Source organism: Salmo salar, chromosome 17 (assembly GCF_965601325.2).
Source record: "Salmo salar chromosome 17, fSalSal1, whole genome shotgun sequence".
In the NCBI taxonomy this organism is placed as follows: domain Eukaryota; kingdom Metazoa; phylum Chordata; class Actinopteri; order Salmoniformes; family Salmonidae; genus Salmo; species Salmo salar.
The window spans coordinates 52,717,274-52,730,442 of NC_138307.1; the positions used below are offsets into that span (position 1 = coordinate 52,717,274).

General features: G+C 42.9%; 2 protein-coding genes across 2 annotated transcripts in view; one reads left to right on the plus strand and one right to left on the minus strand.

The window, feature by feature from the left end:
• LOC106576112 (conserved oligomeric Golgi complex subunit 5) overlaps window positions 1-10,528 on the minus strand; it is a 105,832-nt gene extending 95,304 nt beyond the window's left edge. Inside the window, 4 exon segments of the mRNA XM_082963851.1 lie at window positions 4,658-4,778; window positions 7,123-7,192; window positions 7,663-7,717; window positions 10,463-10,528. Of these exon segments, the coding sequence (XP_082819977.1) occupies window positions 4,658-4,778; window positions 7,123-7,192; window positions 7,663-7,717; window positions 10,463-10,508 (292 nt within the window). The 5' untranslated portion in view covers window positions 10,509-10,528.
• Window positions 10,529-10,717: 189 nt separating this feature from the next.
• dus4l (dihydrouridine synthase 4-like (S. cerevisiae)) lies at window positions 10,718-12,980 on the plus strand. Its single transcript, XM_014153007.3, has 5 exons — window positions 10,718-11,047; window positions 11,167-11,288; window positions 11,430-11,670; window positions 11,810-12,036; window positions 12,631-12,980. Exons 1-5 carry the CDS (start codon window positions 10,962-10,964, stop codon window positions 12,903-12,905), a joined length of 951 nt encoding a protein of 316 aa, XP_014008482.1. The 5' UTR covers window positions 10,718-10,961; the 3' UTR covers window positions 12,906-12,980.
• The last annotated feature ends 189 nt before the right edge of the window (window positions 12,981-13,169 follow it).

Genomic DNA, 13,169 nt, shown 5'->3' on the forward strand with positions numbered 1-13,169 from the left:
CAGTTGAGTTGAATCAACAAATCACAGCACATATTGATAGGTACGGATCTTGCTTTTGCTTCCTGCTTCGCTCCTAAGGGTACACTCGCAATGTTGTTGTTTTGTAGTTGCTGTCATTTAGCAGACACTCTTATCCAGAGTGACTTACAGTACGTTTTCATACTTCTTCCCCATTTTTGGTCCCCCGTTGTAATCAAACTCACAATCCTGGCGTTTCAAGTGCCATTCTCTATCAACTGAGCCACATGGGATCATGTGGGCCACCAATCCACCTATTATGCCATCATTGATTTAAATGGGGCCGCCGGTTCTATTCATTCTATTTCTACGGCAGCACATGCAGTCAGGAGCGGAGGAGAGGCGAAAACGGGCATAAAATTTTGGGTTTTTTTGCTATTCAAACAGTTATTACAGAGACCGGGGTCATTTGGCTAGCCAATTACTGTGAACCAAAATTCCATGACCGTCACAGCCCGAGTGTGTGTGTGTGTGTACACTAGCTCTTATAAAAGCCACATGATCCACATGCATGGAGAAACAGGAGTAGAACTAATAAATATGTACAATGCGATTTCTGAAAGGGACATTGATTTTCTCTACCTCCTCTCTTTCCCTGCATTGGTTAAATGCAATGAGACTTTCTGAGGAGAAATTCACTGGAATCCCTGTCAAGGGACTGCAGTATAATGAAGACTATTGTTAATGTTAAAAGTCCCTCCAACCACAGCATATAAACACATTTGCATAGTGAACTTGGCAGACAGAGTACTAGATTCAGTGTTGAGTCACCAGCACAGAGTGTAGAAAACCGCCACAGAACGCATCTTGTTCTCTGTTAGCCTACTTGGCTTGCGTTTGGTACAATCAGTGATAACTGAAGTTGCGTTCCAAATGACACCCTATTCCCTATGTAGTGCACTACATTTGACCAGGGCCCATAGGGCTCTCATAGGGTTCCAAAAGGGAGCTGGTCAAAGGTAGCGCACTACATAGGGAATAGGGTGCCATTTGGGAGACGTTCAGAGATAGTCACACTGCTCAACATTAAAAAACAAGATCTTATTTCATGGTTAATTTCATACCAAACCAATTACAATCTATACAGAGACTATACCATGGCCTGGTGTTCCTACCATACACAATACCTTATCCATACACTGAATGGTAAATTGCATCCCTGAATGACTTTATAGCTAACTAACTACCGTAAATTCTGGACTATAAGCCGCAACTTTTTTCCCAGGCTTTGAACCTCGCGGCTTAAACAATGACGTGGCTAATATATGGATTTTTCCCGCTTTCAATTTAAAAAAATAAAATTAAACAATTCTGTAACGTGCTCAGTTTTTTGGCGGCATGAAGCTTTCATTAGACCAATGAAATTGCCGAACGGGTTAAGGTCAAACAACTTTTTTGTTTACTTTTTAGATTAAATCGGGCGCTCTCAAACTTCCCATCATTCTGATTACGGTAGTCATTTTGTCACCCTCATCATGGCAAAGACACGGAGAAATGCATATGATGCAGCTTTCAAGTTGAAGGCGATTGATCTGGCTGTTGGAAAAGGAAATAGAGCTGCTGCACGGGAGCTTGGTCTTAATGAGTCGATGATAAGACGTTGGAAACAGCAGCGTGAGGAATTGACTCGGTGCAAAAAGACAACTAAAGCTTACTGCAAATTTTTTATTACAAGCCGTGTTTCGTTAAAGCCTATTTATTTTTGTTACAAGCCGTGTTTCGTTAAAGCCTATTTATTTTTGTTACAAGCCGTGTTTCGTTAAAGCCTATTTATTTTTGTTACAAGCCGTGTTTCGTTAAAGCCTGTGTAAAGTTCATTTGTTTCAATGTACCGGTAGGCACCTGCGGCTTATAAACATGTGCGGCTTATTTATGTTCAAAATCTTCTTTTTTTTTTAAATTCAGTGGGTGCGGCTTATATTCAGGTACGCTTAATAGTCTGGAAATTACGGTAACTAAAATGTAGAATATTGAGCACAAGCAAATCAACCCCGAGCTCTCGAAAACCCTTCTTCTCCGTATGTAGGGTTTTCAGCCATTACATTCGTCCACATTTGGCTCCGTGTCAACTACAATTCCGACAATGTGTTTTAACATTTAGAAACTTCAACCATCGCTTTCGCAACGGTTTTCAAAACATACGCTAATATGCCCCTTATCTTTCATGTCAGCGAGAAAGAATCTTTCAAATAAAAAATAAAAAGATACTTCCTGTAGCAGTTTTGCACAGATCCATACACTACACTACACTTCCTCCCCAGTTAGCTTACACACAGGTGTTCAGAGCATGCTAGACAGGCCACCACCTGTGCTAATTGGCTGTGTCTTCCGTGAACAAGCGCTGTAACATGGAGATATGGCCGTGCGGAAACAGTAACCCTAAACCCTAGAAAAAGGTGTGTATTAATTTGCCTTTTGTTTTTTGAAAATTACTTCTTGTTGATATGAAAAATGCGTTCTTTGTGTTTCCAAAACAGTACCACAAGTGATGTATATTAATGTTTAGAGTAAGCATTGGGGCTCTTAACAAAACTCCTCCGGTCAGAAGTTTCTATCGTCAATAGGCGCTAAAGTAGTTTGCATCTATGAATGGGATAATCAACCACATGAATACCTGAAAACAGGCCTACAGACTGCAACCATTTAGTCGCATTTTGCGCCCCTTTTTTATTTTATTATTTTATTTCATCTTTATTTAACTAGGCAAGTCAATTAAGAACAAATTCTTATTTACAATGATGGCCCACACCAGCCAAACCCGGACGACGCTGGGCCAATTGTGCGCCGCCCTATGGGACTCCCAATCACAGCCGGGTTGTGATACAGCCTGGATTCGAACCAGGGTGTCTGTAGGGACGCCTCAAGCACTGAGATGCAGTGCCTTAGACCTCTGCGCCACTCGGGAGTCAAAGTTGGCTCAGGAGCTCTTTGAGTTGGCTGTGCGAGTAACATTTTTTTTTAAGTGGTCGCATCGGTGCGAGCTGCACATTCTACATGGTCACTCAAAAATTTCCTATTTTTTTAGGATGCAAAAACCATGATTTGGTCAAACAGTAAAGTGCATTATCCTCATGATTCCTGTAAAGAAAGTGTCTGCCTGCCCCTATGATTGTTTCGCAGGGGCCTGCTGCGGTGTCCAGCGAGACTCTCTCCTCTTTCCAGGGAAAAAAAAACGTTTCCGATGGTATAACATTTTAAAATCCATTTGTGGGGAAAACACAGCTATCTTGTTGTCACAGAAAGAGAGAAGGGTAATATATTTACAGACTATAGCCTGGCCTATAGGTCAGGTATTAATCAAGCCCTGTGCATTGCTTAGCCAACACTGCACTCCAAAAACACCTTAAAGTAAATACTAGGACATCCGCACTGTGGGATAATATCATCTTGTTCCTGTGCAGCAGAAATGAATAATGAGTTTGGGATCTACTTCCTGCAGTAAAGCTATTTATCAAACTATTAGTAGTTAAAAAGTGCTGTTTCTTTATATAATCAAGGAAAATTGGGTTTCTTTGAACATTGGGTCTGTCTGTCAGTCAATCATTGGTTTGATTTAAGCCAAAGCCAGCCTGAGTAACCGTACATACTCGGGAGCCTTACATGGCGCCCTTACATGGCTCCCGAGTGGCGCAGCGGTCTAAGGCACTGCATCTCAGTGCAAGAGGCATCACTGCAGTCCCTGTTTCGAATCCAGGCTGCATCACATCCAACCGTGATTGGGAGTCCCATAGGGCGGCGCACAATTGCGTCCAGGATAGGCCGTCATTGTAAATAAGAATTTTTCCTTAACCGACTTGCCTAGTTAAATAAAGGTTAAATAAAATGTACTAAATTAAAAAACAGTGACCTTCAAGTGACTACACCAATCAGTGAAGAGTACGTCAGCATTTACCAACCTATTGTGTTCTAAGCTGAGGCTATAGTGAGACGTAAGCAGTGTCCCAGAGTCAAATCAGAATGTTCTTAAAAGAACACGGAGGACAAAGGCACTCTTCATATAATTAAAATGTCTTTATTATAAACAGCACATTCAATATAACAAAATCTTTCCAAAAAAAGTAATAATATGAAGAGCACTCCATGTTTTTTGATTACCCTTCACCAAAGAGCACCTTCAACCTAGAGTACAAACATTTTCCTACAAGTCACTCACCCAGCTCTGAGGCTCCGAGTAGCTTTGGTGATCTCAGCACCACCTACACCTTCTACAGGAGGCCTAAATGAGTGGAGTTTCACCTTAGTGTCAGTAGTATTAGAGTGAATGAGCAGGGTCACTCACCCAGTTTGTTGAGGCTGATCCGGGCAGCCTTGGTGACCTCATCCCCATCTACACCAGGGGAAAGCAACCCTGTCCCTGGAGTGCCACAGGTACTGCAGGATTTTGTTCCAAATACACCTGATCAACTGAGCGAATTGATCAGTTCAATGATTGGCTAAATTCAACACACCTGGCATTCCAGGTCGGTTAAATCAAAAACACTCCAGGACTAGCGATGCCTATCCCTGATCTACACTGTCTTTACAGTAGGCCCAAATGAGGTGAGTTAACCATGTCAGTACTACAGTACCCAGTTTGTTGAGGCTTTGAGCAGCCCTGTCAGTACAGTGCATCAGAGGTGAACAGGCAACGGTCGCTCACCCAGTTCGTTGAGGCTCTGGGCAGCCTTGGTGATCTCCCTGCTTCCCCCCTGGAGCTGGCCCTGCAGACGCTTGGACAGGTACAGGATTCTGATGATCCTTCGCAGCAGGTCACACGCCACCTGGGAAAAATAGGAAAATATATAACCAAAACAAAATACAACCCCATCTGAACCAGTCTTTCTGAATCTATATGACAAAATGTGAGTGAACGTCAAATCTAATATGTAACGATCCTCTTTTGTCATAATTGACTGAAGATCACTCATTGGAAATGATCTCTAATCAAATCACTGTTGATATTTCCAAGTATTTAGTTTCCTATAGTAGCCTATATAGTAACAATGACGCCAACCATGGGCATAGTAATAGTGGTAATAATAACTGTGTGTCTACCAGCATTGTGGAGCTGTGTCTGGGGCTGAAGGACACAGAGAGGTCAGCAGTGTGTTTGGGTTTAGTAAACGATGCAGCTGAGACCTCGGGTCTGTCCCCTGAGCCTCTGTGACTGTGTGAATGCTTTATCTGTGCGTGGCCCGAGAAGCTGCCATTTTGTGAGCGAACACTAGACTAAAATATAAACAAAGCACTCTCCTATTCCCCCTGGATTTATAGTCCGATCATTACCGGTCTCCTTCAGACCCAGACAGACAGAAACACACACACAGACAGAAACATACACAGACAGACGGGCAGAATACAAACACATACCCTAAAATCAAATCGTCTTGTCACATACACATGGTTAGCAGATGTTATTGCGAGTGTAGCGAAATGCTTGTGCTTTTAGTTCCGACCGACAAGTAATCTAACAATTTCACAACAACTACCTTTCACACACAAGTGTAAAGGAATGAATAAGAATATGTACCGTGAGGGAAAAAAGTATTTGATCCCCTGCTGATTTTGTACGTTTGCCCACTGACAAAGAAATGATCAGTCTATCATTTTAATGGTAGGTTTATTTGAACAGTGAGAGACAGAATAACAACAACAAAAATCCAGAAAAACGCATGTCAAAAATGTTATGAATTGATTTGCATTTTAATGAGGGAAATAAGTATTTGACCCCCTCTCAATCAGAAAGATTTCTGGCTCCCAGGTGTCTTTTATAGCCTGGCATGCCTGCCTGCTACTAGCATCTTCTCTGCAGGATGCATGTCTGTGGTGCAGAACAATGATAACACTCCACACAGACACACACCACACACACACACACACACACACACACAAAGCTGAGAGCGAGAGCATCAGAAGACAGACAGAGCTAACACAGAGCCAGAGCCATGGGAGAGGAAGGAGCCAGTTAGAATCACAGTAACCTTTCGGACTGAAGCCATATTCCATCCATTTTTAAAAAGCCTTCCCCTCAACTCCACAGACGACAGAGCTGCAGTGTGGAGGCAGTGTGCGTGTGTGGACTGAGAGCCCGTAAACCTAGAGAGTCTATTTCGCTCTCTATCTAGACGTGGCTACCCAGCCTCAGACAGGACAGGGTCAGTTTGCTCACAAGAAGAAGTCTTATTTTAACAGGGGTAGAAATTCAACCTTTTAAAAACACCCGATTGCTTTTTATTGATTTCTTCTAAACAGGGGGGGGGGGGGGGGGGCACTGATAGCATGGTGGATTAAAAATCTCAATGGTGATATCATGGGGTAAGATAGCATCTTGAATCTGAGAACAGGATCAAGGTTGAGATAACGTTGTAAACGATGTGGCCTATATGTATAATTTAGTGGAGGATTTACCAAGAAAAAGAGATGCATTTTACATAACAGATAGGAATCCTGGTATGAAGAACGCTCAGCCTCCAAAAGCACAGTTCCATAAATCACCTTTATAAATATGCCTTTCTCCAAAGTGGTGGGGAGTGATTGCATAATGGCAGGCATGTGCAACAAGAGTAAAAGGGGTCATATAATATTTGTGTTAACGGTCAATAAAACACACAGTATCTTTGTTGTAAACCATTGAGTACAGAGCAGTCATATCAGTACGGCATGAGACACCGACACCTTCTATAGTTACATTGTATTGACAGGGCAGAAGAGGACATCCTAGAGCCATATACAGGAATATAGACCTCTATAAGACTCTGGGTTATTGTCATCTTTACAATTTAAAACAGGAGGATCCTGGAAACTGTCCAGGAGACATTAGGTGACCTTGACAATATGTACAGCGCCTAACTTGAAGTACCTATCTTGAAAATGGGCAGAGAGACAATAAAAACCCAAGAAAATGCTGTCGATCCATTTCTCTACCTCAGATGTCTTTCCAATAAACATGGAAATCAAGTCCAGTGCAGAAGTAGAGATGCTGTCAGAGTGCTGATAATAATGAACACTAGAGAGGCAATCTTCCCCCTGCTATTGAGCCTCAGTCCCAGACCATATAATAATACAACACCATCAACACAACAGAGAGTATTATGCCTCTCAAATCACAAGGAGATGGATGGATACCTGCAATCTGGCGAGCTGGGCAGTCCTGGCTACAATCTTATTGTAGGGGTCAACGATCTTTGTCCTTATCCTACGAGATAAAACAAATAGGTTGAGCGCTGTTATTAGAGGTCTGATTTATTGAGGGTCTCTGAACACAAGTGGCGCAGCGGTCTAAGGCACCGCATCTCAGTGCTAGAGGAGTCACTACAGACCCTGGTTCGATTCCAGGCTGTATCACAACCGGCCGTGATTGGGAGTCCCATAGAGCGGCACACAATTGGCCCAGCATCGTCCGGGTTAGGATGACATTGTAAATAAGAATTTGTTCCTAATTGACTTGCCTAGTTAAAAAAGGTTAAATTAAAAAAACTAAACACAAAAGGGTCATATTTTGCCTTGATCATTCCCTGTGATGATGTGTTATGGTCTTATAAGCTTGGAGTAGGTAGATAGCGCACCTAACCACTGATACAGGATAAGATGTTTCTTCATCACCATAATAGTTAAGGTTGAGATTTGGGGTATGTGAATCTGGTCCTAGATCAGTGGTTAACCTACCTGTCCACAGCACCCTGCAGAGCAGCGATCCTGGTCTGCATCATCTGCAGGACCCCTGAGAAACAACACACAAACAACTCACTCAATATCACGACACAAAAATATGATTGGCTTTTATGCAACAAAACATTATTCTCTGTTCAAATAGACCACAATCACTTCAATACTGAGAGATGCTCTGATGCTTATATCCAATTGTGTGACAGCAGCGCCCCCTATGGAATGTCTACAGCACTACAATGACAGCATATATTCCAGCACAGAGGTTCTCAAACTTTTTGGGGCTGGGGACCCCTTTTGTGATAGCAAATTCATCAGGGACACCCTCATAATCATTACACAAACAAATAGTCTACAATGAGTTTTACCGTGACGTCTAAAGTGCATGGCCGGACCAATCTAGCCTCGGGCCGGGGAAAATAACATTTAAAAAGGGCCGCCTCTTGGCTAATTTCCTGCAATTCTAAACATTTTGTCATGGGGCACAGAGATGTTTTGTTGTTGCAGCTTTAAAGCTAATATACACCAATTCTACACATTTTGCCACGAAGCAGAGAGAAAACATTGACGTTTTAAACTTCAATTACAGTGCATTTATGTAAAAAATATACTGTATATAATCAAATCAAACTGTATTTGTCACATGCGCCGAATACAACAGGTGTAGACCTTACAGTGAAATGCTTACGTAAAAGCCCTTCACCAACAATGCAGTTGAAAGAAAACACCAACAACAACAAAAAGAGAAGAATAACAAATAATTAAAGAGCAGCAGTAAATAACAGCGGGGCTATATACAGGGGGTACTGGTACAGAGTCAATGTGTCAATGCGCGGGGGCACCGGTGTCAAGGTAAATTAGGTAATATGTACATGTAGATAGAGTTATTAAAGGGACTATGCATAGATAATAACAAACAGTAGCAGCAGCATAAAAGAGGGTGGGGGGGGCAATGAAAATAGTCTGTGTTGCCAATGCAAATAGTCTGGGTTGCCATTTGATTAGCTGTTCAGGAGTCTTATGTCTTGGGGGTAGAAGCTGTTTAGAAGCCTCTTGGAAGTAGACTTGGCGCTCCGGTACCCCTTGCTGTGCGGTAGTAGAGAGAACAGTCTATGACTAGGGTGGCTGGAGTCTCTGACAATCTTTAGGGCCTTCCTCTGACACCGCCTGGTTATGAATTCCTGAGTGGCAGGAAGCTTGGCCCGGGAGATGTACCCTCTGTAGTGCCTTGCGGTCGGAGGCCGAGCAGTTGCCACACCAAGCAGTGATGCAACCGGTCAGGATGCTCTTGATGGTGCAGCTGTAAAACCTTTTGAGGATCTGAGGACCCATACCAAATCTTTTCAGCCTCCTGAGGGGGAATAGGCTTTCTCATACCCTCTTCACGACTGTCTTGGTGTGCTTGGACCATGTTAGTTTGTTGGTGATGTGGACGCCAAGGACCTGAAGCTCTCAACCTGCTCCACTACAGCCCTGTCGATGAGAATGGGGGAGTGCTCAGTCCTCCTTTTCCTGTAGTCCACAATCATCTCCTTTGTCTTAAATCATGTTGAGGGAGAGGTTGTTGTCCTTGCACCACACGGTCAGGTCTCTGACCTCCTCCCTATAGGCTGTCTCATCTTTGTGTCATCAGCAAACTTAATGACGGTGTTGGAGTCATGAATGAACAAGGAGTACAGGAAGGGACTGAGCACTCACCCCTGAGGGGCCCCCATGTTGAGGATCAGCGTGGCGGATGTGTTGTTGCCTACCCTTACCACCGGGGGGCGGCCCATTAGCAAGTCCAGGATCCAGTTGCAGAGGGAGGTGTTTAGTCCCAGGGTCCTTAGCTTAGTGATGAGCTTGGAGGCCACTATGGTGTTGAACGCTGAGCTGTAGTCAACGAATAGAATTCTCACATAGGTGTTCCTTTTGTCCAGGTGTGAAAGGGCAGTGTGGAGTGCAATAGAGATTGCATCATCTGTGGATCTGTTGGTGCGGTATGCAAATTGGAGTGGGTCTTGGGTTTCTGGGATAATGGTGTTGACGTGAGCCATGACCAGCATTTCAAAGCATTTCATGACAACAGACGTGAGTGCTACGGGTCAGTAGTCATTTAGGCAGGTTACCTTAATGTTCTTGGGCACAGGGACTGTAGAAAGGCCCATGGAGTTGGTGGAATCATCCTTTAATTCATGGCCACTTGCTCAGCTGGGCCAGGGGCGCTTTAATTAGGTCAGGTGGAAATGACCGACAGAACTCAAATCATTAAAAGGAGGACATCGACACCACCCAACCTCGCTGCTTTCTCTTCCTCAACTCCGTCTAATCCAGACATTCTGTGCGTCCATGAATCAACGTAAATCCACCGAATCTGTTACCTTTCATCTGAACTATCTGTTGCGATTGGGAGAGCGTGCCATCAGTTATTGTTTATAGTTATTGGAGCGCACCCTTCAAACCTATTGTGTTATGTAAATGGCCAATGATCACGGCCCTACAGACATTGATATATATTGTTAAAATGTAATGAAATTACATGTACATATAGGATGAAATATGAAACGTAATGATTTGCTGAATTGATCCAAAAAATCCACAAAAAAGACACTTTTTTTATCACAAGCAAAGAAAAGTATTGCAAACAGAAACGATTACGGTGCCTTGCTGTAAATTGTCAATGATGGACTGCACAGTCAACTCGGTAGCTCTCATTCCTAAACGACTACGGGGCTGATACACCAAGCTAAATAAAAAAAAACATACACCTACGTGAAGTAAAACTGACTGACAGAAAAGTACTTAAAATATAGCATTTTACCATCATTTAGCAGTGAATTCGTTGAAGCTTCTCTACTACCATCCATGTTTGCCACTTCATCACACGATGACGTAGAATTTCAGCGACAGGAAATGAACCAAACCAAACATTTTATTATTCTTAATAAATTATCAAATTATCTGTATTTGTATCAAAGTTCATTGTTATAACGTTACTTATCAAATAAATACATAAAAAATAATATTTAAATCCTTTTTAGGTTCAAAGGTAAAACATGAAAGGTTGTTCGGAGGACACGCCCACTAACATACCGCGTGTTATTCTTTGCATTTGGGTGTTTGTCATCTTTAGCTAACTAGCTAGCTTAATTACATTAAACATGAACGTTATCTAGTCACATCAACGTTAGAATAGGTCATAAACTGCATGCAACAAACAGTTTCGACTGTGGAAAGAAAAGCATTGCCATGCCAATCTAGCTAGCTAGCTAGCTAACTGGCTAGCTCACTTCAGTGATTAAAAACATACTGTACGGTCTATGAAAATGACGACCACCAACATGATGGACATGTTTGCGGAAGGGAAAGTTCTGAAAATCTGTGCTCCTATGGTCCGGTATTCAAAGTAAGATTGTCTGATCTTGGTACATTTTCAATGACTTGTTCAGCAGTTGGGTTTTGTGCAGATAGCTGAAGTAGGTTGAGCAATAGCTATAACTCGTCGTTTATTTTCAACTTTTCCAGGTTGGCATTCAGGTCACTGGTGAGGAAATTTGACTGTGACATTTGCTTCACTCCAATGATAGTTGCTCCTGACTTTATGCGTTCTGTCAAAGCCAGAGACAGTGAATTTACAACTAATGAAGGTAATATGAGATCACTTTTTTTTCCTTCAAGGAAATATTAGATGCCTCTCAAACTATAGGGACGTGGTGTCTTGATGTGTGGAGACTGTCAATTTGCTGTCAATTAAATCCAACTTTATTGCTCTCTGTCTCTCCCATCAGCTGACCGTCCTCTGATTGTGCAGTTTGCTGCCAGTGATGCCCAGACCCTGGCTGATGCAGCCTGTGTGGTCGCACCCTTCTCTGATGGAGTGGACCTCAACTGTGGCTGTCCCCAGCGGTGGGCCATGTCGGAAGGCTACGGGGCATGCCTTATCAACAAACCTGAGCTGGTCAAAGACATGGTTCGACATGTCAGGAACCAAGTGGACAATCCTAACTACACAGCCTCCATCAAAATACGGTAAGAGTGATTATATCACCAAATATAATTGTTTCACTTTTACTCCAATGACAAAAGAGCTTGTAAAGCTTTATTTTGCAAACAACCTAAGTGTCACGAAGTTCCTTTTGTAGTTGTTGTTTCTTCTCTCTTTTCCCAGAATTCACAAGGACCTGCGACGTACGGTGGACCTGTGTCAGAAGGCAGAGGCGGCAGGGGTGTCCTGGATAACGGTCCATGGTCGGACCGCAGAGGAGCGCCACCAGCCGGTCCACTTTGACGCTATCAAGACCATCAAGGACAGCCTGTCGGTCCCTGTCGTCGCCAACGGAGACATAAAGACCCTCCGAGATGTGGAGACCACTCACCAGCTCACTGGAGTTGATGGTCAGTTCAATTTGTGCAAATCGCAATTGATTCTTTATTCCCAATATTGTGCACTACTTGTGACCAGAGACTCCAAAGGCAGTCACACAGGACTCTGGTCAAAAATAGTGCACTCTGTATGAGAATAGGGTGTCATATGAGACAGATCCTTAGTAACTACACATGTGTAGTTATTTCTATGGGAAAGACACGCTTGAAATAGCTTCATATTAAATCCCCTTATATAGGCCAAAGTGATCCACAATGACAAGCTGGGCAGTGCAATGAAAATAAACCACAACATGGGGGGTTTCTGGGGGGGAGCCACTGTCATGGTTGATTTTCATAGAACTGCATAGCCCACTGTTTACTCCTTATCGTAAACACTATCTGCTTTTCATCTGCATTTATTCTGTAACCTCTCATTCCCTCCAGGGAAATCATTATCTGTTTATTGTGTCATCTTAACATATATTCATTGTAAGTACATAAATGGGTAGCTAGAGGTTCCATTCACAGAAATAATTTGAGAAAGATAGAATATATCAATACAGAATCTTTATTGTTAAATGGCTCACTCAAGACACTTCCCACCTCACGTGCCTTGTCCTGTAGGTGTGATGGCAGCCCGGGGGCTGTTGTCCAACCCGGCCATGTTCGCTGGCTACAATGAGACCCCTCTTGAGTGTGTGTGGGACTGGGTGGACTTCGCCACGAACCAGGGGACCCCCTTCACCTGCTTCCACCAGCACCTCATCTACATGCTGGAGAGGGTCAGCTCCCAACCCGAGAGAAAGGTGTTCAACTCCCTGCATAGCACCGCTGCTGTCATAGACTACCTCCACAACACATATGGATCCCCAGACACACAGACAGTAGGCCTATCATAAACACTGGCTGGGTATAATTTATTGTGTATGTTATTAATCATATTTCCAATGGAATAAAAGCTTTTATTTACTATATTACTTTTTTATTTTTTATCTCATTCAGATAGTTAAGGAGTGCAGTGTGCGAGCACGTGACCCTCTATCTGCACTAAATAAACTAAGGTTACATCAGATTCACTTCAACATGTCCAGTCAGAAATTGTCAAAAGGTACAAACAAAACCAAACACGTTACACCTAATTTCAACATATTTGTAATTTCCAT